The sequence below is a fragment of the Rissa tridactyla genome, chromosome 5 (assembly GCF_028500815.1).
Source record: "Rissa tridactyla isolate bRisTri1 chromosome 5, bRisTri1.patW.cur.20221130, whole genome shotgun sequence".
Classification (NCBI taxonomy): Eukaryota; Metazoa; Chordata; class Aves; order Charadriiformes; family Laridae; genus Rissa; species Rissa tridactyla.
Window position 1 is genome coordinate 81,373,597 of NC_071470.1, and position 25,169 is coordinate 81,398,765.

Genomic DNA, 25,169 nt, shown 5'->3' on the forward strand with positions numbered 1-25,169 from the left:
CTGTCTCAATGTATATCTAATTAAGCCTAAAATTCCACAGTTTATACAAAGCTTTAAACATACACACTCATTACCAACCAGGAGAAGCAAGAAATTATATAAAACAGTATAATGCAAAAAGTCTGACAAACAAGTGGAACATAATAAATGGCAAATAAAGACATTTTCTTCTGTAAATGCCATGGGTCACTCGCAAACCGGTAACAAGATCATTTTAAAAACTGAAGATGGGTCCATAAATAGCTTGCTGTAAATGTGTAAGAGCAGAGAACAGGCAGGTTTAGCTGGGAGCACGGACACATCTCCTTGTAAGTCCCTTCTGACCACCAGAAAGCTCTGAAGATGTGTTGTGCGCACACCCCCGTGAGGAGCGGGATGTTTCCTCCACACATCCGAGCTGCTGTGCGTGTTCTGCACCGGCAGCCTGAGCTTTCGCCACGCGCGGGACTTACCGTGCAGCACCAGCCAGCTGCGCGCCACGTGCCTAGCAGGTCCCAGCCTTCCCGAGAGCGTGGACTTGCTGCGTACAGGCTGCAAAAACACACACGTTTATGTGGGAGAAATTCCAGATGGGCACGTGGCGATGCAGCCCAAAAGACTGGCAAACGGCCGTATTACCTCTAGGTTGCTGAGAAGCAGACGTGGGTTGGGTCACAGCCCTTTGGCTCCCAGGGGCGGTGGGTGCAGTACCTGGCACTCACGGACGGGAACCAGCAGCACCACAGCTGTCTGGGGTGGGCAGCGCAGCCCAGGTATATACTTTGCGTATCCGGCTGTGAGGAACCGGTGCTCAGCTCTGCCTGTGAATTTCTCCATGGAACTCCGTGGACCGTAACTTAGGAGGTGTGCTGTGCTCGCTGCTGACTGTTTTTGTTGTACTGAATGTCCTGTTGCTCTGCTGCCGCAGGGTCGACTCGATGCGCTGTGGGCGCTGTTGCGAAGACAGTACGACAGAGTCTCGTTGATGCGACCGCAGCAAGGAGATGAGGTTTGTGTGTGGCGCGCGTATCCGGTGCGGTAGGCGAAGGAGGGGCACGTTGCACTGGTAATTCTCTGACCTTAACCAAAGAAAGCACTGCAGCCAAAGGGATGGCACAACAGGAAAAATAATGTCTTGGGGAAACAAAGTGCATTAAAAGATGCATCACACCAGCACAGACATGTTGCAGAAACACGGATCTCCTGAAAACGGGAGTGAAGGATTCTGTATCGTGTGTGTGTTCAGCTGGAAAACAAAAACATAGCACACACGTCATTCAACGTAAACTCTCCGTAACAAATACTCCAATCTTCTTACAGCCAGCTATTTGTAAGAGTAGAGTCTGGCAATCAGAATATCAAATCCACATCAAATGTAAGTGACCACCAGTAACTTTCATGCAAGTTGCTTCAGTAAGCTTTACGCTTCCGTGCCAAAGGCAACTTTCACAGAAACACAGGTGAGGAAGCCTGTTTCTCCGACAAGCCTTTCTTTGAGTCCACTCACGACCCATGAAAAAGTGGCCTCCGCTACAAAGGCTCTCAGGAACTCGGCCCCAGAAGGGCGTGACAGACCAGATGCTCTCGTACCACAAAGCAGTACTGTGCCAGAACGCTATTTTTGCAACATACGCTATAAAATGCCATAAAAAATGAGAGGGATTAAAGGGAGGGAGTTACCTTTGAGAGAATGAGAAGTAATCCGTATTGTGATTATTTCCCTGGGATGAAGTTTGGTACTGTTCTAAAGGAAGGGAAGGCGAGCTTTAATTAAGACAAGGACAAATGTTGGAAGCGCGACAAAGGGCAATGCTGGAAATAGGGAGCATGGTCAAATGCTAGTGTTACCATTCCAGTTGTCCTGCTGGCAAGTTACTTACTGTTTGCGTGAATGATGCACGTTACATGTAGCAGAATGAACAATACCAAATCTGTATACAAACTACACAGTACAGTACAGTTTACCGGGTAAATTCAATGTAAATAGGAACGCAGAAGAAATGGTGCCTGAACAGGCAAAAAAATTGTCAGTCAGGCCCCGTTTTGAGGATTTCTGGCCATGAAGGTAGGTAGAACCTGCCGTCCAGGGAAGGCTTTGCTGAGCCGTTGTGATGTCAGGCATCCGCCTTCTCTGGACTTGACAGGAAGACACCGACCAATGTCTTGGTTTATGAAAAACAGAGAAGTACCCCACTAATCTTCAGTATCCCCACTGAAAAAAGGAGCAGAATTTGCACTGATGAATAAAATCTAAACCAATGGTTGTTAAGGTGTGAGCTGCGACACTGCAGGACTGCAGTTTCTGTCTAGCGTGTTATTTTATATCTTAGGAAAAAAGATTACATCTTTTTAGTTGTTCATAACTTGCAAGGTGGAGATGCCACGCTGTACCCGCTGGGTTTAAGTCGGTGCACGGATGAGCAGGCACGTGTACGTACAGCGAGACAGGCACGCACATACCTACTCGGGTAGCACCGGTACGGTACACAGCAGCCACATAGCTGTTTGGTTTTGTCTTCCTTCTTGTCTTGTTTAAGAACTTGGTAGTTCCCATTTGTAGAAGAATTCACTGCTGAATTCAAGTCCTTGATCAAGTAATTGAAATTTAGGCATGAAGTATCAAAGCAGAGTGAGGTTTCTCTTCCCTCTCTCTCTCCTCTCCCACCTCGGCCACGCTGCCAGACAATGCCGAGGGTGGCCCAGTTTGAGGCGGCACGCGGTCGAGCCGAGGAGCTTTGATTGTGGATGGAAGTCCTTCGAGTCATGAATTTTTCAGGCAGCAATCCGCGAGGTTGGGAGGCTGTACAGGTGTGAGCGAGCAGGTTGCTGCCGACATCTGTTGCGAGCGGAGGCAGAGGTCCTGGGCAGCCTGCAGCGAGGCTGCGGGACTGTCAGCAGATGTAGTGAAGAGTGGCAGAACAGTTTTGGTCTCACATTTGCCGCCCGGGGGCTGAAACACTAAAGGTAGAGTGGGGGTGGACACAGCTGCGCTCCCAAACATGCCTCAGGCACAAATAAAGAGATCTAATATAGTTTGACTCTGTTGTGGTGGGGAGATGAGGACAGAGAGCCACTTCAGAGACAACTCAACGCTGCAACATCTGCCGCCAAGTTTCCGGGGAGTGACAGGGGACAGCAGGTACAGATCGAAGTCCCCACGTAAACAGCCTCCGTTAAGCCATGAACTCTTTTGAAGGGCCCCCATCAAACATAGCGGAGTCCGCAGCAGGAGGTTTTGTTTTCAAAGCCATGTTTTGTTTTCTGCCCTAACAGGATAATTTATAAATGATGCATTGCCCTGCGTTCATACTCCTATTTGTACTTTCTTTCCTTTTTTAAATGAAAGGGGCGATGAAGAATGAACCACGGTAGTTTTGGGGTGCTTTGCTAAACCAGCTGACTGTCCAAGGGTTTTAACTGAGGTTGTGGCACCGTTCAGCCCACGGCGTTGGGTTTAGGCAGGCACCGGTTAGAGGTGGCGACCGTAAGAAGGGGGTTAGAGCACCTCTTTTTCTTAAATGTTTGCTGCCAACATATTCCTTCTGATATTTCTTCAAGTGGGAATTTGTATAGACCTCAGAGCTAAACTGGAGCTGAAGTTTTCTTTAAACTTCCAGAATAAACCCATAATTATTGTTAAAATTAATAAGTTCCCTGTTACAGAAAGGAGCGGAAAACACGTTAAGAGTATTCATTTCAAATTCCCCTATTCAGACTGAGTAGTGCCACCAGAGCGTGCAGCCAGAAGAGTTCTTGCTGTCTTTATTAGTTTACGAACAGCCATCTGAAAGATGAGTGCTTCAGGCCTCCTCAGATGCAGCAAATACACTGCACATCACAGTAACTTACGCTGTTTCTTCAGTGTTTTCTGCCCCAGTATTCCTGTGCTGGCAGCATGGGGATAATGGCTATTAAGAACAGAAAAGTTAATCTTTTCTGGGTGGAACAGAATTTGCTACAGCTGTCAAACACCTTCTCTGCCACCCTGAAGAGCATTACAGTTCTTGCCCCCCGCCCCCAAGCTATACTCAAAAGAAAACGTTTCGTTCGGCGGTGCAGTTTTTGTTAAAAAGTGTTGGTTTCATTGGGCGTGATTCAAAAGGGGAAAAACCAAACTTGTTGTCTCGATGCCTCAAAACATCTATTTTATGGAGTGGGCTGCAGCAGAACCAGCTGCGTTTGGCCACTGCCTGGCTGCCAGTGACGGGAGGGCAGCGCGGACGCCACCCAGCCCAGCGCGGACCCCAGGGCCAGCGCGGGCACAGCCCTGCCCCAGCGCCCCCGGCAGCCCGCCTGCCTCCCCGCAGGTTCCTCCGGCCGCGGGTCTCCAGGAGAGACGTGCCAGCTTTAACTGTCTTGGGCCTCCAGATTTATGAACTAGTCCCGCGCCCCTAACCAGATTAGTTCCCTTTCCATTAACCGCCGAAAGTAGGGCAGCTGTCCGAGCGGCTGCTTGTAAATTCGATAATGTCTGCTGTGTTAATCTGGAGGCTTTTCAGATGGAGGAGGCAGAAGATAACAGGATTAAAGTTTCACGACCCAGGGTTTTCACAGCCCGAGACGCGGGCGTAGGGGGATAGGGAATGACTTCTGTCATTAATCTTAATTGATTGCCAAGAGGTTTTAATCTGGGTTATTAATTAGGAAGGTCCTTAACACACTGTCTACGTATCAACATCAGATGCTCTTTTGGGACTTTTGGGACATATGGCCTATCTTATATTTACATTCACACAATTTACACATACATAAATTTCTGTATGAAGAAATTCTTATATGTATATATGAATACAAATAGCTCTAGAAGCATTTGCATGCGCAGAGGCATCACGCACTCGTTGGCAAAACGTGATGAAAATGAGGCACTTTGAACAAAAGTTAAATATCCGCACAGTAAACATGTATACCTCTGTCTGTGCTGATACCTACAGTAACACATTTCGACTATATATGCCGTTGATCTAGATTATCTTTTAAACGGAAATCTTTGATTTGCAGATTTAAGTCACGTTTAACTAAAGTGCAGCACGTGTGTCTCTGTGCCTCTGGCCCTTCAGAAACATCCAGATTACAAACGGAAACGTTACCGGTTTTATCTATAACCTAGGCAAGAAAAGAAAACGCTGTGACAGAGTCCTGGCATCGGAATTTTGTGCAGATTCAAAGCGCGATACAATTTCTGCAGTCTTTCCTTTCTTTATTTACATGATTAATCCCAGGTAGGGAAATGGAGTCGGGGCTGAGGAGTCCTTTTGTTCTATGTTCTCTGTGAGCGACAGCAGAAGATTCCTGTTTCTTGTAGGCCGTGGTGTAGCCTATCAGAGATGGGATTCTCCACGGCTAGAGAAGTGAAAGGTCCCAGCTGCCTTCGGCAGTGATGTGGCAGGCTTTGGAAGATTCAGACTGTGATTTCACTGCCATTTGGAGGAGATCAGTACAAATACTTTCTATGAGCAGAGCCGAGTGATGATGGAAGTCAACTGGCCAGCATCTAGAGAGGCTCTGGGATGGGCAACTTGGTGACAGAATGAGGTGAAAAGAAACTGGGTAGTTTCCCTTTGACTCCACCGGGCTCTAATTCTCTAACCAGCAGGAAAGTCTTGTGAAAACATCTTGAAAAGACTGTTTTTAGAAAGCGAGAGTTCATCTATCACCTAGAAGGTGTCGGTGTCACCTGCGGGTAGTGGTGGCAGCCCAGACCTCAAGAAGGTTCACTCATTTGGGATGAGTTTATTATAAGCTGAATTGTAGCTAATTGAGCTCAGAGTATGCTCAAAGATGCCCTCCCAGATACTCACTGTACCCAGGCAAGAGTCTCTACAGCCTGAAAGCAGTTGCGCATGTTCATCATTTCATGCATGCAGATTTTGTCATCAGCTTTAATACAACATTATCGAAAAGAAGGCGGGGTGAGGGAGCTGTTCCATTACCTTGACACTGATTGCATCGCTCTTGCGGAATCAAGGAATGAACGAGAAGATAAAAAGTTGGGAAAGACTACGGCACGCATGCTGCTGAATGTGACAAGTGTATGTTAGAGGTGAACAGTGGGGAGAAAAAGAAGAAAAATGATCCAAAATTATGTTTATCAATTCTGATCTTTTTACCGTATTCCCAGAATTCAAAATCATTTTTGTTCTGAAATCAAGTTTTGCATGTCTAAGTGCATTATGAACTATACATCCCTAAAGAGTTAACAAAAACTCCTAAGCATGTGAGTTATTAGCATTTCAAAAATCACTGAGTCCTCATAAGCCGTAATATTTTGTGACCAGCTCAGCTGCAATCTCTTGATGGAGTGCCTTCAAGTACCAGGCGCCTCTCATCTTCTCCGTCCCTATGCTTTGTCTAACGGGGACAGTGCTACCTAGTAAAAGACGCGCCTGTGCCATAGGTTGCCAAAGCCCATTAGACTTTAAGGTTCAGGCTGCCATCCATCCATAAATCAGAATGTCTCAATACATTTGAGTTTCGTCCCTCAACACTGTGACACAATGGCACGCCCTCAGCCTTAACATTTAATTTTAATATTGAATGTGCTGCTTCTTGATGGCTTGTGTCATAGCCTTCATGTAATTTAAACACAGTCTTAAAAAAAGTTAATTCAATTACAAGTAATGGAGTTATTAATGCTGCTTCGTGTCACTAAGTATATAAGGATGCATATGATTCTCTTCCTTTCAAGTCCCTCTGAAACGAATTTTGCAACTTCTGATAACTGTGGTGGGCAAATGCTAAATGGGCATCGATCCCTTAGGTGTAAACGTTCTTCAGCAGCCTCTGTGGGACAGGTGACCAGGTGCTAAGTCACAGTTCCGCTGCCCTCCAGCCCTTGAGCGCGGACCACAACCCCCTGAGCACAGTGCTTCGGCTGCCGCTGCGCTGCTTTACGCCAGGGCTCGCCACATCTCATCCCGAGATGAAGATTATTTCTGATACACGCTTCTACCTGCAGTTTTCTCCAACAGCGTTGCTCTATCTTGACGACTTAGTCTAGCAAGGCAAACCCCGCAATTCAAATCAGTTTGATCAAATTAAAGAGGATTAGGTTTTCTTGGAATTCATTATCACTCGTTTCCACTGGAAACAACAGAAATTCTGTAACGGTCTGAAATATAAATTTCCTTGCTGGATGCAAAATATTACTGTCTGATCAGAGAGGGTAAATGCAGGTGGAAAGCGCACGGTAGCTAGTAGTGCATTTTATATCTTTCTGTGCCAAAGTAGATGGATGATATTTTAGTCTACATTATAGTACAACATAAAACCTGCCAAAATTTGATCCCAGAAGAAAGTTGATTATTTAGGGCTGACAATTTTCAGAAGAGCTTGAGGGCTCTTCGGATGTTCCTCGGTTCTGTGGAAGGACTTGCCCAGCAAACCAAGCAGACCCCAGCGTTACAAACTGTAGCAGGTCTCTAAATCACACAAAAATCCTGCGTATTGCTGCTGGAGAACAACTGCCCCCCCCAGGAGAGAGACGTTACGTTCTCGGGCACGTCCTCGTGTCAGGGCTGCTTCCTCCTCGCTTCCAGCGCTGCACTGTCGCCCGGTTCTGGCTCCCGTCCTCCGCACGGGCTGCTCCGCCGGCGAGCATCGGGTGGCTGTCGTGGACCCGGGGCATCTACCACCGCTCAGCCACAGCTAGTCACAGGGTGTTTATTTCGCTTCATTCATTAAATAATGGCATCTGTGGACACTCCGCCCGCTGACAGTCAGTTTGAAGCTGGGGCAGTTGAGGGGAATGCCCTTCTGCTGGTGCCGCCGTTTTTGTAACGCCGTGCAGGGGGAGGCCTGAGAGCCAGCCTGCCGTGCGTCAGCACCAGCCAACGGCTCTTTGGTAGCACCACGTGCAGGCACGGCTGGTCACGGGTCACAGCTGGCTAATGAACTCGATGGGGCATTTTAGTAAGATTATCATGGCAACTAAGATTTTGCCCTCTGATAACAGCATTTATAACAAAGAAAAGAAAGGTGTGTAAAGGAACAGGAGAATATAATGGACTAGGTTTCCGTTGGATCTAGGATTCTGTGAATTCTAGGAATTCTAGATCTAGTTTCTCAAATCTCATTGCTTTAAAAGTGGAGATCACCTGAAAAAGCTAGTTTGGCAGCAGCGAAATGAGTGGTAGAAGGAAATACAGTAACAGTGACAGGAATTTTGCTGTGTGTTCACGAGCGCTTTTGGGCTAGATCTCTTTCCCCAGTAAGAGACACCTTCCCGAGGAACCTAACGCTTGTGACGCTATTGCCCCAGAACCCGTACGCGCAGCAGCGAACGCAACAGGAGACGGTTCAGTTCTCCTGTGCACAGCAGGCTGTATTGGATGCGTTAGGATGATGCAACCCGCTCGGGCTTGCAGCAGAAGAGTGCTGGTGGGTGCGAGGGAGCGCTGGGTTTCCCTGTGGCGTGAGTGGGCGCAGGGCGAGGGTGGCCACACGCGTTCTAAGTTTTCCAGGCTGGTATTTTCAGATGTGCTAGTCAAATCTATTTTCAGCGTTCATCATGCTGTAAGTTTGTGAAGAGCCTGCTTTAGGGTTTTAAAGCACTGCTTTGGGAAACTATTATCAGTAGATATTAATTATTGAACGCTACACCTTCTGGAAAAGTTGTTTCATCACTGGAAAGTGACCTTGTTAGAAGAGGCAGAGGGAAAGAGAGACGTATGGTGCCTCCTGAGATCAAGTGGAATGATGCGTATCAAGAGAAGACACTAAAGATTTATTGTCTGTGGCAAAAGAAACACAGATCTCTGCTTGTGCAGTAAGTGTTTTTGACATCATACGCTGCAAAGAATGATTGGATGCCGTAGGTTAAAAAGTGGTTCACTTAAGGAAAGTAATAGACATTTCCAGAGTGCTGTTAATATTAAGAGGTCTGACTGTGTGCCTGTGGAGCCTCGCTGGTCCTGAGACCTGATGGTGCCGGAGTTCAGCCAGTTGTGTGTTAACAGGCAGCTGAATAATCCCAAGAGAGGATACAGAGGATTTACCTAAGGAAAAGGACGTGTCATTTAGAGGAAGAATCTGCGGGGTGGTTTTGTGGTTTGCCTTATTCAGTGAGGTCTGCAGCTAGTGAACAAACCCCACTGCTGTAGCCTTTCACAGCTGCCGTTAGAAAAGACACCGGGAGAGTTTCACGTGGCTGCATGGCTACGGTGCACGCTGCGTTGCTGGGACGCGCACAGGTACTGCGTTCGCGACTGTCTCACAGCAAAAGCTGCTGCCTCTGCAGCTCCCGTTCAACGTCTATTGAAAGAAGATCCCTTTTGACCTCGTGATCGCTGGGCCAAGTTCTTATGACATCCACACCACTGGGGAAGTCCAGCATCAGCATCGTTTGGAAGCCTTGCATGGAAATTTCATTTATTAACCTCACCTTGGCCTTTCCCCTGGAATTTTTCTTTTCTTCACAGCTGCTTGTGCAGCACTACCCTTATCTTCCAGGAATACTGCTGTTTGGAGTTTTCCCATTGCTCAGTCAGCTTGAATTGTTCAAAGAACCCCAAAATAAACAGGAATTCAGTTTAAAATAAGCACTAGGGAAAAGCGACGGCTTAAACTCATGTCTCACTTTTATGAATGCCTCCGTTAGATTGGAGAGCAGGGCATTATGGCCAGAGAGCTTTTAGATAAATCATCATTAGATACACGTGGAAATACATCAGCTAGGCCTAGGCGCACAATTAGGCACCTAATTATGTTGAAAATGCAATTGCACACTTAGCTAAAATGTCCACGCTTCCTCCGGAGCCGCCCGCGTGTTTCCGTCCCGTCCTCTGGCGAGGCTGTGGGTGGCACCAGTTGAAACGTCCCTGCGAGGGGAGGTGGGTGTCGCAGGCAGCCCCAGCGCCGTCCCGGCCCCGGCTCCGCGCCAGTGGCCGTGGGACAGGGGTCTCCAGCCGGGTCCTCCTGCCGAGGCGATGGTGCTGCGCGGTGACATTTTACAGCGAAGCAGACGTTTCGGAGACATTGCGCTGCCTGTAAGCGCCGTGGAAGACATGGCCAAGCAGAACATGATGTGGTGGTGTTTCCTTGGAAGGTAGAGCTGCTCCCCACGGACACGCCTGGTATCCACGCTGGTGTGCTTCCAAGGTATCAGTCTCTAGAGAACCAGGCTGCGCCAAGTCGATCTCTTGTGGAACTGCTTGTTTTTGAGGAAATAGAAGTGGAGCCATTAGAGGGTACGGTGAGAGAGGAGGAACTGGTAGTTCCCAGCATCTCTGGCATCAGGCCATCCTTGGCTTTCATTTAGCTATTTTTTCTCTTTCTGCTGTGACTTCTTTTTCTTTCTTTCAACAAGGAAAAGAGGGGGGAAAACCCAGCCAACTGTGATTTGTGATTCAGCTGACAGTGTGTGATTGAAACTGCAGCTAGGTTGATTCCAAAGGAAAAAACGCAGTTTAAAAAAACATTGTCACTATCCAGGGACAGCATTTTCTTTATGGAAGCGCCTTATCTGAGAACGTCCTCAATGTCACGATTCATTCGGGGCCGAATTGTTCAGCCACTGCCTTGTCCGAAACGACGTCTCTCTGGCAAGGATCACGCCTGAGACTTAGCATTGTCAAAGGAACAACGCGTGAGCTGGGAGGTGATGCTGAAAAGCTTCAGCCTTTTCCGTTAGTGCTGCATAGGTAGCAGCCGGCTTCGTTTCTCTTTACTTCTGCTACAAGTTTTCAACCTGAGCCGAGGGCATTGGAGTGAGGTGCCTGATTCTCAGATCAGGAAGACTGATTTGCATTTTCCATGTGCCTGTTCAACACACTGCGACCTATCTGCTTTATTCTTAGCCTTTTCTTGACTTAATAAAACCATCGCGGCTTCACAGTGCGTGCTTCGGCAGTCCCTCCCCAGTACGGCCTGACTGCAGGCTGGGACTGCCACCGTCTGCCGAGGTGGGCAGTCCCTTTGCGGGGTACAAAGGGGTACCTCGGCCGTAGCTTTAGAAACAGGGAAGGCAGAAAACATCGTGTGTGTACTTGGCAGCCGAGAGCCATAACCAGCCAAGCACTAGTTCCTACCCCTGCTGGAGACAGCCCACTGTAGGAGAGCGGGAGCTTTAAACAGCTTTTGAGCTAAGCATGCAAGAAGCCCTAGATAAGCGACAGCGGTTCATTTTGCCTGGTAAACGGACAGCGAGACGACCAGAACTGTGAAGTGATGCGCTCACTGAATGATCATAGAAGTTCAGAAAGAAAAAGGCTAGCTCCTCGTAAGCCGAATGGTCTACAGACAGAGGTGCGCACACGAACCCGCACCTGCCGTCGGGGAAAGGAGGAGGGCCCGAAGGCGCGGAGCGCTGGGCGGTCAGTCCCGGGGGGGCCGGGGACCCGGCCAGGCGCAGGGGTCACTCAAGGGGCAGAGTCGAAGACGTGGAAGATTTTGCCAGCAGCAGTGGATGTGCTTAATGTGTTTAAGAGCTTAACGGCCTGTTGAAATGAAACTGCAGCTGAGTTGTGCCTAAGTCCTCCGTCTGCCATCGGTCCTTTCCCTGCTACCAGTTTGTGGCCTTCCCCGCGACTCACCGACGTCCAGTCCCCCCAGGGGAGATGGGTGTGGGTGAGGATGACTTTGCCTGTGTTTAGATATATTTTTCCCCCCTTTCTAATCCTTGAAATGCAATATTGTAAAGCTCGTAACTTTTTTCTCCTTCTGCGGCATTTTTTATTAATCTTCAGGTGATATAATTTTTATAATGATTGTAATATGAGTAGTTATTCTTGCATAGTGCTCAATTTATTATGCATCCTGAACAAGAAAGAAGTAGCCTTTAAAATAAAGCCGTCACTTCTCCTTTTTAACACTGTGTTAATTCTTCTGCAGGAGTATGTGGAAGTGAAAACTTCACGTTAAAAGTCTGAGAATAAGGCTTGTTTCACAGAACTTACTAGCCAAGGAGTGAAGATATGTTCTCTCCACCCGTCCTTTTTTTTAAAAAGCACTCTAAAATCTACTTTTTAAAATTACTGTGGTTTTTACTTTAAAAATTCATATAACTTGTACAAGCTGAGGTGCTACTCAAAGAAACTCTGTCTGCTACAGGGGATCTTAATTAGGTTGGTTCGAACATGTAAAAAACAGATTTCTGCATAGATTCTGGGCAAGGGGTTGCCTTGGCCACATTGCCATCCTTTCCCCCGTGCTTGCAATGATTAGGCCATGTAGCCGAGTTTGCATTCCATTCCTGCGTTCGCAACCAGTACTAAATGCTAAGGAAAGCCATTATTTAGCTTGGGAAAAAATCCAATGCTTCGCATTTTCCTAGTTTCTCGCATACATTTCCAAAGAATGTGTCCATGTTCCAAAAACCCACCACAAATTCTAACAGTTCTTCTGGTTCTCGTTAGCACTAGAGTTAGGAATTATAATTGCATTTGAGAAAGCCAGTTTTTCTGCACTTTGATCCAGATTTTATAGTTGTAAACACAGGGTTAACTGAATCGGAGAAGCACCTGGACCTTTACGTGCCGGTCAGAAATAAATCCTTAAGCTTTTTTTGGCTGGAGAGAGAAATGGTCGGACTTGCAGTAACGTACTTGGCCTGCTTTTGGTACCAGAACTAGCTGAGTGTGGCTATTGGGCACGACCTGACGCAGGGGCGGCCGGCTGCAGGAGACCTGCCGATGCTCAGCAGAGCTGGAATTGGTCCCAGCAGCGCCCCGGCAGCACTGCGGCGTGCCCTGCCCCGCAGAGCTGGAGGGAGGGCAGGGCTCGTGTGGCCCAACGCGTCTGGGATTCCTCTGGGACGTGGCTGCAGCTTGGCAGCACCAACGTAGGTGCAGAGGGGCTGTCGCTGCCCGGCTGCCACGGGACTGTGCTGCCCTGGCGGTGGGCGAGCGAGTGAGCTGGGTGATTAAAACCATCCCGCTGCAACGTCTGAGCTAACGAACGCGTAAGCTCTTGCTAGCTGCTCCCGAGTCCCGCTTGCGCGCAGCTGCGAACACGCTGCGTCTCGTGAAGCCTCTCCAGGGCTGTTCTGGTTGGTGTGTGCCGACAGTCCCACACGCCGCTGCGGTGGGTGAGCTCCTGCTGCCTTTAGAGCACCAGGACAAGCTCCTGTCCGTTTTTTAAATAACGTGCCAGCACAGCTGGCTGCTTAATGCCTTACAGAATTCATGCACGTAGTACAGACCCATCACCTGCTCTTTTTTCCTTATTTCCCTCAAACGAAAGCGGGCCTCTTCCTCCGCCCATCCTTTTGCACGTGGCAGCCTCTGAGCAGCCAGCCCGCAGGAGCAGAGAGGCAGGAGCCAGGAGGAGCAGACCTTCCCAGACCCTGCCTTCGTGTGCCAGGCAGGGGACGCGGGTCCCACCCTGGGAGCGCAGTTACCACAGCTGGTGTCACCCGCTGCCACCGCATCATGCCAGGGGGGCTCAAAACGCATCCCCTCCTCCTCCCTCAGGATTCCTCATCATTTCATATTACCTCTATCATGGAGGAAGAACAGGCACTGTATTTTCTTATTGTCACTGTCAAGTCTGCAGTGATTTATTCCTGTAGTCTGTAACTGAATTAAAACCTTAATTAAGCCTATGCCACTTTTTTCTTCTTTTTAATTAGGTATAGCCAAATCACTTGTCTGGGGGAAGAAGTAAGAAAAAGATAAAGAGCAGAAAGATTTTTTTCTGATCTGTACTTGTACTGTTGAAGCCTTAGAGAGAATGTCCTCTCAAAGAGATCCCAGAGGGTTTTTTTTCTTTTTTATTGACGTTAAGAATTTATTCCTCCCAAAACCTGTAAGCCTGCTATGCAGTTGCATCCTACGTCACCTACCCAGGGAAGTCCGGATAAAGATGGGTCTTGTCGCACTGAGCCTGACAGAGCCAGCGGGTGGCCTGTCCCACAGGGGGGGAACAGGCACGGGCAGAAGCGTCGTGGCGAAGGCGTTCCCCTCACAAACACCCCGTCTGCCCGGCAGAGTGCTGTCGGACTGAGAAGAAGCTGCACTTAAGAAAGACTGATGAAAAAGTGCCGTCTGGGGGAGCGGCTGTAGGAGGCAGAGCAGTAACACAGTGCCAGTGTCCGTCCTCACGCACAGCCAGACACCTCTTCCTCGTGTGCCCGCACAAACTGCCCAGACCCCGCGGCATATTCCTGGGGAGGGGAGAACAGCCGCCAGAGCCCCGCCATAACGCCAGCCTTCATTCACCACAAGCAGCTACAACTGGATTTTGCACTTAGGTCCCGATTAGAAGGAGGAGTCGCGCACGAAGTCCCATCCCTGGCTATCCTGACTGTAAAAGCTTGCAGCCACCGTGGTGTGGCACGCGGGGAGGGGGGCAGCAGACAGCGAAAATGCCTGAATGCATCGCCCACGCTCAGCGCTCTGCCGCGACTTGGTCACTGGCACCATCAGCCTTCTCACTCGGCTTCTCATCCGGGCTCTTGCTGGAGTAAATGTCACACATTAAAGAGAGTGCTGTTGTACAGGAAACCTCAATAATTCACGTAAATATTTTTCTTGAGTGTTTCCTGGTGTTAATTTCACACCCGGCTTCTACAGTTCTTATTTACTTGACTAAGACACCAGGAGATGACACATTGCAGCAATGAGTTTCTGATGCCTGTAACAAGCACTGCTTCCATCTAAACCAATAAATCACAGCGCAGGGGAGAATTAGTGGTGGATTTGGCCCGTGGTACGCTACAGATGTCTGCCCGGGCTTTGCAGCTGCAACCTCCAGCAGGTTCGGTGGAAAGGCTGAGCTGAGCTGCAGCTCCCCGAGCTTCCCCCACAGCACCGCGTCTCCTTCCCGCTCATCCTCCACCCACAGCAGACCTTAAACAGATTACAGGGTTTGCCCCAAGCAAATGACAGGTTTGTACTAAGCTCTCCTAAAATACCAAATGCTGCCATCAGTGAAGTGTAAATCCGTAACTTTTAGCAGCGAAGGGCTTTTTGTTTGGTCTTCTTTCAGCGTCACCCCTTCATTTTACTCTTGCCTTACCCAGCCTCTTCAAAGGCTACGCTGTGCGGAGAAGCGTAAGCTGGCTCTTTCGGGGGGACGAGAGCCGAGTTAAGCGCTCATCTGCAGGGTGGAACCTTTCCTCACTTCCAGCCTTCGAAGCTCTGGATTCGGCCAGAGCTTTTTATCTGCTCTGTGTGGTGTTGGGGGTTGGATTTCAATCCCAGTTAAATTCCAACGTTGCCTCTGTCATGCAACTTCATAATTCCTAGTTGTTACAAAAGCCAGCTTCTGCAGTTTCCGTAGTGTTTATAAACTACATTATTAGTGAAGCCTTTATTAATGAGCCTTAGGAAGGAACTCTCCTAAGTGCACGTTCCACGTCTCCCCCTGTGGAAACACGAGGCACTCCTTTTGCTTGAATCAGCTGTTTACTGAGCAGCCTTTTTTTAAAAAAGCCTGTCTCTTGTACTCATAGCTAAACCCACTTCTTTCCACATTAACCTCATCATTTGAGTTTAATCTGTGCCGTCCTTCGGGAGAGAAGGAGCTCTGGCATGCGATGGTCTTAATGCCCAAGTGCAGACTTCGGCACACGCGAGCCCCTCTCCGCTCCGGCAGCTCACTCCAGCTGCGGCTGACGCTCCGTCCCTGCCCCTGCTCCGCTGCGCAGGTATGGCAGCACACAGGGTACGTACCGCCCCGGGCTGCCCCCGCACCCCTGCGCCACCGTCGCCTGACGGGGAGGGGCGGCGGGAGCGATTCTGGTCCTTACCCCAGAGCGTGCACCGAGCTCTGGACACACACCGTCCACAGGCGCGCGTGCAGGAGGCAGAGAACGTGCCGCCACCCGCAGATCTGGCTACTGCCCTGCAACGGGACTGAGACTTTCAAAGGGGTTTTCGGGATGGAGGCCTTCCAGGGGGACTTGGAGACTTCAAGTTCCTCTGTAAATCTCTTGCTTAACATTTGCACGTTGACGTTTTCCGCTTAAGGGGCCTTTTGGCATCTTTTGCATTAATTTATAATGCTGTGATAGTTGGGTTGCAAGCACTGCAGGAAGACTGTTTATTTTAAAAAGACCTTGCCTTGAAATCAGATTTTGATTCAATACAGAGACTGACCACATTCCAACTTCTCATGTCAGTTTTTGGGTTGGGGGCCGGGGGGGGGGAGGTTTGCTATTTTGTTTTTTTAAATGTTATTGTTTGGATAGATTTTACAGACCTATTTCCTGACAAAATTTTCCTGTATCTTTACATTTCACGTCTTTCAACGAAGTGTTCTATAATACCGACAACATTTTGTACCCCTTCCTATGTTAATGGGGTCTTGATGTAGCCCCGGCGATTTTAACAGGCTCAGTCAAGGGAAACCCCACCTCGCTGATGGCGGCTTCTCTTCTGTTTACCTGAAGGGCTTTGTTCATACCGTTCCCAAGAGTTTACACCTTTAGGGCTTACAGGAGCGAACCCCTGGGCTGTCGGCGTGCCCGTTCCAGCAGGTGAGATTCTGTACTGGTGCTGGGCTGCGGACAGAGCTGTGGGGGTCTCCTCCCGTACGCGGTAACGCCCGCGGGGCGCTTTGCTACCCGGCCACACATGACAGCTGCGGGTCTTGAATTTCCCGTACTCGTCTGCTACAGAATTCACCAACTCCGAAACGCCCCGGGTGGTTTGCAAAGGTACAACTAGAAGCAAGGATTTTTAGACAAGCAAAGCGGGGCTTAATGGGCTGTTTATTTCAGTAAGGCCTTACGTACGCGAATGGTAGACTGGCTTGATTAAATTCCATTACAGCTGGTACAAGCCCCCTTATCAACGTGCCTGTGTCATTTTAAAATATTCAAAATCATTTAGCTTAAATCAGCCCTTTACTAACTGCAGCTAAATACATGTAAGCCATTTTAAGACAGTTCACAAAGCTATCTTTACTAATTTAACTACACTTGCTTGAAAATATATTTTGAAATATGCAACTAATTACAATAATTAAACCTATATTTTATTTTTGCAAGGGAATTTTTATTTATAAGTTTATAATTTAACAGCGTGGGCTTTTGTTCTATTCTGGTTTCACCCAGAAATAGCTGTCATCCTCATCAGATAGGATTTTAAAAAGGCAGCAATCTACCCGTATTATAATTAAATTCATGCTTAAGTATGTGTGTGTCTCCAGCTTTAGAAGGTAATTGTGCACACCTCATTGCTTTTTACTTCTAAATGTTGCTGTGGTCATTTACCAGGTAATTTCAGAGACAAGTTCTAAATTACCAGTGATTTCATAAAGTTTAAAATATTCATACCTAGCTAGAGGATGACTGGGCATTTCTTGCTCCCCTCCCAAACAGAAAATTAAACATTCATGAAAAAGACCTAAAACAATGGGGGGAAAAAAGTAGGTACTTTGAAGCGCTCTCAGGCAGCACATTTTCACAGTTTACTCTGCCGTATAATAAACAAGGCGTCACCATAGCAACAGCCACCTAACTTCATTTTTATATGACAAATGACAAACCCTGTTTCCTTTCCTAAATTCACCAATTAGATTTGTCACAGGATTTTTAAATCTTCCCTCGATTTAAACATACTGTGCCATTTCCCTAGTCTTAAACATGGATCTTTTTGTGGTGATTGTTAATTTTCTTCTGGCCGATTGAGAAAAACGGAAGCTCGCTTGGGCAGCAAGCTCTGGCGACGGCAGAGAGAGCCCGTGTGCAGCCGTGCCCGGCTCTGCGCCACGGGGAGACGCCGCGCCAGCCCGCGCCGGGAGGGAGGGGAGACGCTCTCTTGGGTCAGAAGCTGGGAATCGACGGAGGCATCCCAGGCTGGCTTCATCTTCGCTAGAGGCCAGTCCAAGCATTACCCGAGCACGCAGAGGCCAGTGCCTAGATGAGTGGAGGGGCTTCCTTCCTTAATTACGACAGCGACAACTCGACCACCACCTCTACTGCAATGTATAGCTTGAAGCTCTGACGAGCCTTAGCTGCGCTGCAAACGAAGACCCAGATGCTCGCTCTCTCCGCAGCTCTTAAAAGTTAGTTTCACATTCTGAAATTGTCCTCCAGGGTGTTTCCCCCCCCATGTGTTAAAAAAAAATACGAAAAAACCAGAAGCTCTTGATAATGAAGCAAACATATTTTTGTGGTGTGGGCTATTTTTTTCAGTCTGCTGCTAGTTTTTAAATATAAAGTATAGCATATGTTTAACACAGAACATATGGAAAGAAAGAAAAAGCAAATCTTGAATTCCAAATATCATATTCTTAGTAGAAAAGATTCCACAGTGTGAAAGTGGTCATTCAGAACAAAACAAAAAAAAATGTATTTATTCTATATAAATATTTATAAAGCTAGCTCTAGTTCTTCTCGTACGTTCCTGATATAAATCCGAAGTAAGAGTGTTCGAGACGGCACAAAGTGTAAAGAAGAGAAGGCCAGTGAGTATTTTTGGGGCACAGACAGGCTCAGCACGCCCCTAAGAGCACGTCTGACAAACTGCCCTTCATGCGGCCGAGCAGGAGCAGCCGCTGCTGCTTTTGTACCTGCTGCGCCAGCCGCGGGCCCCGTGTGTAGGCAGTGCCGGCGTCCCCATGGCGGGCGAGAGGACGCAGTCTGTTCAGTGCCCAGACGCTACTCCTCTGGACGAGGGCAGACGTGGCCGTTCTGGGGAAGAAGAGACCCCAGGGATCGGCGGGGTGCTCTGGAGGCTGCCCGTCACTCTGTGTCCAGAGGCAGCCGGGGACAGACCCGGACCGTGATACTTTCATTGGCTTTTGCCAGAAATTCCCTTCCCTGTGTTGGTGTTCAGCATTCCCTTGTCCCACGGAGAGAGATGAGGGCGCAGAGCCCCTTCTCTCGGGGGTCCCTCACCCCGACAGGCCAGGAGAGGGAGACCAGCGGTGGTCCGTGACTGGCTATGGCAGCTCGGCAGCGGGGTATTGCCGGCTGCTCCGAGACGGGGAGGAGAAAAGCTTTGGCCCGTGCAGAACGCTCCCGTTTCTCAGGAACCCTCCGAGAAGGTTACTGCGCTGCTGGGGATCAGCACTCTCTGACTTTCACCAGGGAGCACTTTTCTTTTATCATAACAAAGACAACAACGGACATTTAAAAACCAGTAACAGAAGGAAATGCTCACCTCGCCCTTTATTTATGGGAAAGAAACCCTAAGAGTCTATTTCACACCCAAGCTTTTTTGACCAACAGATGACTGTGAAAAGAAAGCAAAACGATAAAGCCAGTATGGTGACATCTACATCCCTACATGCAATCAATACTGTTAATAACCACCAATACCAGCTGACAGACGAAAGGCATCACTTGGTCCCAACTCTCTCTGACCAAGCCGAAACAAGACGCAGTGGAAAAGACCATCACCTGCCCTCGGACCGCAGCAATCTTTTCTCTTAAGCCCTACCAGGTTGTCTTTGCTTTAGAGAACAAGGGTAGGCAGAGTTTATTTGAATACCACAACAGGGTGAAGCAGCTCTTACGTAGAGAGAAAGACTCAAAGGACACGGCGGCTTTCCTCAGCAGTTGCAACGAGGGACGCGGGTGCAGGCGTGCGTGCTCACCGTCGCCTCTTCCTCCCCGAGACCCCTTAGTGCCAGCAGCGCGCATAAAGCTCCGGGCACCATCCCTACTGTCTCTCTGCCTCCTTCCCCCCCTTTCTTTTTCTTTCTCTTTCTTTTTTTTTAGTGCACTTCCAGATAAATGCCAGTCATTTGGCCAGGGCTAACTCACAGAAGGTACAGCAGGCACAGATGGTACTAATGCATAAATGTAATCTAGCAAAAGGATGCCAACACCAACCCAGAAAAGGTTCCAAATAACTGCAGCGCACTTACAGGAATACAGTGATTGGCAAGGTGAAAGCTGAGATTTGCAAGAGCTTACTGTTCCCAAATCAACAATAGAAATTCTACAACAAATGAGCATATTTATTTATTAATTTATAAAATGCACTTAATACCAAGATCTCTGGGCACACGTATAGTAAAGCATCACCAAAAACCAAACTCATTATACAAATTATACTGATCACAGTAAAAGGGAGAAAGGGAAAGGTAGAAACTCAAAGCCAGAACAAAATCCAGCACTGCGTACCCGTTCCCCTGCGTTGCTGGGAGAGCCCCGAAGAGGAAGGAGGGGCAGCGCAGAGGTGCCTACAAGCCAAGTGATCTGGACGGTGTTGCAGCGACAGAAGCAAATCCCACGGGGGTAGCTCTGCAGCCCATAAATACCCTGTCCTTCCTCAGCATTCAGGGCAGAAAAAGACCCAGCCCGAATCCTTTTTGCAGTCGTAGCTGCTAACGCACGCTTAGGAAGAACTTTCAGGGAAGAGAACAGATGCAGTTTGACTGTGTCCCCATGTGACATTTCTCCTAGCTTCTGGAGAACAGGAGCACCTCCACTAAGCACATCTGCAACAGTGATTTCCAATGAGGAAAAACTATTTCAGAGAATACAGACTTCACCGCCCGTACCCCAGTCCACGCGGAAGGAAAAGAGTGCAAGTGCCGCAGGACCCGAGCACTGACTCCGTGCACTGCCCACATCCTAGAGGCTGCCAGCACCGCTTGTGACGGGCCAACTGCTTGGTAGTCCTCAAAAGGAGCCCGCAATAGACACCGCACTGTCATAATACAATCCGAGGACCAGCTTCTGATCTTATTTCCACGAGCTTTACGCTGCTGACTTCGAAGAACCTATTCCTGATTTTCAGCAAGACACAGGAGATCAGAAGCAGCACCTGAAAAGTAACAGCAGCCGGCACGGGTGACACCGGTACATCCGAGGGAATGGTTAGCAAAGGCCTTGCTAGGAGGCAGTGAGGAGAGTACTGCTGGCCATCGAGATAATCCGGGACAAAAGCCTTCCTGAGTTACAGACCTCTTGGCAAACAGTTACTACAGACACCTGCTGCATGTGTGCTTGGAAGAGCTGGTGTTCCTGCACAGAGGCGCCAGCTCCTCATTCAAATGCCAGACAGATGCGGAAACATACCTTGGCATTTCACCTTGGTGCATATTAGCAGCAGAAATCAGCGCTCGTTACCCTCACGGACTAGTGACCGCGATCTCTGCGCCCGTGCTCTGTGTGGATCGGGGGTCAACGGCTAGGGCCTCAACCAGCAGTAACGCCAGCAGCAACAGCAGTACATCAGCAGCGTCTGAAATATGCCCGACGCACAATTAATAGACATCTTTGCAAACGGAGAGCGAGGCAGCCCGACAGAGATGTGCGTGACCGTAAATCAGACGGCTTCATAGACTCTCCTCTCTCCTAATCCAGAAGGTCTAAAGCAGCAGGCCACGGGAGAAAATACATTCTGCGGTCATTTCAATTACGGTGTTGCGCGAGGGTTTGGCTTTCAGGAAGGATTTGGGCCTTGCTCCAAGGCAGAGGATTCTGGAGCTGCCACTTCTAACGCTGCTCTGAAGGGAGAAGGGTTTTTTGGGTGAAGGGATGTCCAAATATCTGTGAAGTTTATGATTACTAAACCACTTGAATTAGAACAAACGCCTAATGATGTGCTGCGGGGTTTGTCTTGGGAAGGAGAGGGGCTCGCTGCCGTGTACTCATTGTAGCGGGGAAGCCGACACGGGTCGAGGGCTGGGGAAAGAGCTTGGCATCCGCGTCCTTTACTGGGCCCCGTGGTCAGTGTCGTTAATGCTGAATTCATTATGGCTGAGAAGGATCCAGCGATCAGATAGCGCTGTCAGGGCCGGGCTGGTGAAGTGACAGCTGGATCACAGTGGCATCTAGAGGGCTGCTACGCGCCGCGTGAGTGCAGGCATCCGCGGGGCACAGCCAGGCTCCGGCGGGTCCTGCCAGCGACGGAGCCGTGGCCATCTGAGCGCTGGCAGCTGCGGCAGAGCTGCACCCGCCCGCTGTGCCCCTCCAAAGAGAGTCCACTTCCACCCCAGCTACACCTTCAAACAGATTCACGTTTTCCCACAGAATTTCTTAAATGGAATTTTTCCCTCATAATAATTGTGTGACAATTATTTCAAAATTACTTACCTAGCATCCTAAATGCTGTGTCATGAGGGTGACTTCTCTCTTTACAAGTAATTATCACGTGCCAGTCAGATACTGTCCAATCAAACGGGGCAGGTGTTCGGGTGGGGTATGAACGCCGGGTTATTGCTGTTACGAGCTGAGAAGACGACCCCTGTCTGACTTACGGACTTTACAGATGTAAAGCATCTGCTTCTTGAATGGATGAGCCATTTGAAGATGACAGCATCTCTTCAGAAAAGCCAGGTTAGAGAAGCCCATCAGGAAAAGCAGACTGGGAAGTATTCCTAAAGGAAGGTGTTAGGAGAAGCTTGAAGGGGACTTCCCTGAGTTGAGGTGATGATGGAGGAGAACAGGAGTTCGGAGAGTCCTGACAGTTATGGTTTATCTGCTGTTACCTCTGATTTCAGAGAAAGAAAAACTGCAATCTTCTCACTTTGAGCAGTTGCACAGAGGGGAAGAACGAAGAATAATGGCGATACTTGGCTTTCGCTTTAGAGATGCCATCTCTAGGAACTGTAAATTTCTGATATTCTTTGCCTTTTTAGATGAAAAAGACCCCAAAGCACCAGGTTTTGATGTTTGTTGGTTTTAGTGGGCTTAAGGTTGGGCTGTGCCTCTGATTTTAAAAGGCTTGAAATGTGATGCACCTAGTAGCAGATTCTGTCTTCTCTTCTTAAAAAAGCTGTAGTGGACTCGAGGAGTCATTTAGGATGCTAACAGGAGGAAAGTGTTTGGCACTAAAGATCAGGCCTGCTGTCAGTTTGGCTGGAGGCCTCCCGTAACATCAATGGGATCCCCAGCAATACTCACTCCTGACAAGGATGCCTCCCAGAATCCATGTTTTAGAGGAGTTCAAAGAGCCAGGAGACATCTCCGAGAAAACCTTCAGCACCCGCATCCCGACACAGGGACGCACGTATAGCGCAGAAATCAAAGAGGAGCTCTCAAAGCTTCCCCAGAAAGGAGCCTTACAGTCCCGTCCCGCCAGCTTCTCGCTGGAGGAGAGGGGGCTCTCCCAGTTCATCCGGACACGGGGATGATGGGAGGAGTGTCCTGGTTGTGGCGCCCACGTGAGCGAGCGGCAGCAGCGGGTTAGGTGTGTGCTGGGAGGGCGGCCAGGACAGAGATCACTTTCCCTCTGGCAGTGGGAACAAGCGTGGTCTGCCTTCCCAGGCGTAATTAGAGCTGAAGGAGAAGAGCCCTCCATTGGCAGGCGCTCGCAGTGGGAAAACAAGAACGTGTCCTTCAGGAAAGAAGGGTCAAACCTTGCCAGGCCATGGTGTATTTCCAGGGAGGCAGAAGCGCTGCTGACTGCCCAGGGTCAGATGGAGAGAGCGCTGGGGCCCTCGCTCCAAAGAATCTGCAGTAGAAAAACAGGGACTCTCCAGGCCATTTCCACATCCTTTCCTTTTGCATAAGCAATGCTTGCCTCGTAAGAGGAAAACAACAAACTCCTGCCCTCTAGAGACAGGAGACCTCCAGCTCTGCTGAATAAAATATTTGCCACAACCTCCTTTTGAAGCAGATGCTACAAATGCATACAGTTTTATTCCCCCCTAAGGCCCACACAGCCGGCTCAGCAGCTCGTCGCGCTCCCTCCTCCCAGCCCTGGAAGGCCAACTCGCAGGAGAGGCAGCTTGTCACAACCGCTCTTCTTCAAGGCAGCAGTTTATTTGGAGAACTGCTGAATAAAGCAGTCACAGAAAACTTGGCAAAGGAAGACAAATCCCTCCCTTCTTCGTTACCAAAACCTGTCTAGGCAGGAGGGCAAACGCTCACACTAGTTGAGCGCTTGCTCCCTTTCACATTACTCGGTGGAAGTTACTTGGAATTTCAAAGGTGGGGAAACAGTGCCAAGAGTCTAGCTCCGCGTCTTTGCTCTCAAGTACGGGAGTCTTGGCAGAAGCGCTCCCGTGGGTGCCACACAGCATATTGAGCCGCAAACTCCCTTTGGTCCTGGCTTTCGCAAGGTTACACCACTGGTAAACATGCACTTTGAAGGTTTTGTTCGCCGTAGCAACTGTGCCGAAATGTCCATATGTCCAGTTAAAAAATAATCGTTATTAGTGGGGTGAAAAGCTGTTCTTAATAGCATTTCCTCAAAGCCGCCAGCATACTAAAAATACTACGGATAATACCCCTTGACTCCTCGTGCAGCGCACCAAGTATTGTCATTTACATCTACACACCGTGTGTACGCAGCGGGTCCCGGGCCCCGCCAGATGCCAACAGCAGCATTTTGTAATGCATGCTGGCTCTGACCAGCCAAGGTTTGCTCCAGGCGTTCGGCAAACCACGTCCACATGAGATTTACCAAAAACACGCCTAAATCGCAGGCACTTGAAAAAAACCAACAAACCAGAACTTAGCAATTTTGTTCAACAGTAGTGAACTGCCGAACTAGGATTACATCAGATGTAACACATCAACGGGGTTAAGATACCTGCAGGGTTTCTCTCCACACATTAATACTCCCTGCGTATTTATATTAAAGTTTGAGGCAGATGGCTACAACTGAGCTGCACGTTTTCCTTCGATCAATACTTGTCTGACACGGCAGCTACAGACTCTTGGCCACCCATTACACGTCTTCTATCTTTACACAGTATCTTTAAAATACCTATTTTGAACCTATTACGAGTAGTTTTGTTTTGTTGGCCTGTACTCTAAAATACATGATCTACTTGGTGCAGAACGACAGGAACTATCTTCTAAAAGAAATTAGCCCTGTCCTCCTGTTCTGCGCTGTACTCCATGTTCACGTTACTGCCTGGTAAAGCAGGACCAAGGGATGGAAGGTGGCTGTGAAGGCAGACCCAGGTCCTGAGGTACCTGTAGTTGTGCTGGCACGTTCTCCTCAAAGTCATGTTTTGAGGCAGCTGCTGACAGGTTCCACTGTCAAACTACTGGCCTTGAAATTCAGATGATGAAACTTTTGAAAGTTGACCTAGAGGACCGCCAGATCGCTGGGACAGATCATCAGGTTCATGCACGCATGCTCAGGAGGCTACATTACATAAATACGAGGACAATAAACTAGTTATATGCCTTTCCGCTTATCTCAAGTTACCGGCAAAATTGCTAGAGCGACAAAAAAAGTCCTTCTTAGGATAAAAATATATAGTGCCATTCATCTGTAGTTTGTTTCTTTTTATTATGTGGTTGTTACTTTAGGAGGATTTTGAGCCCATCCGTTGATGTTCTTGGGGTTCAGAGCTTAGTTCATCCCTGTCAGTGACGTTTCAGCCATGAATTA

General features: G+C 48.7%; 1 protein-coding gene across 1 annotated transcript in view; it reads left to right on the plus strand.

The window, feature by feature from the left end:
- ANTXR2 (ANTXR cell adhesion molecule 2) overlaps window positions 1–25,169 on the plus strand; it is a 101,171-nt gene that overhangs the window by 67,098 nt on the left and 8,904 nt on the right. The window contains exon 16 of the mRNA XM_054202124.1: window positions 908–988. Within this exon, the coding sequence (XP_054058099.1) occupies window positions 908–988 (81 nt within the window). The remainder of the gene's footprint in view (window positions 1–907; window positions 989–25,169) is intronic.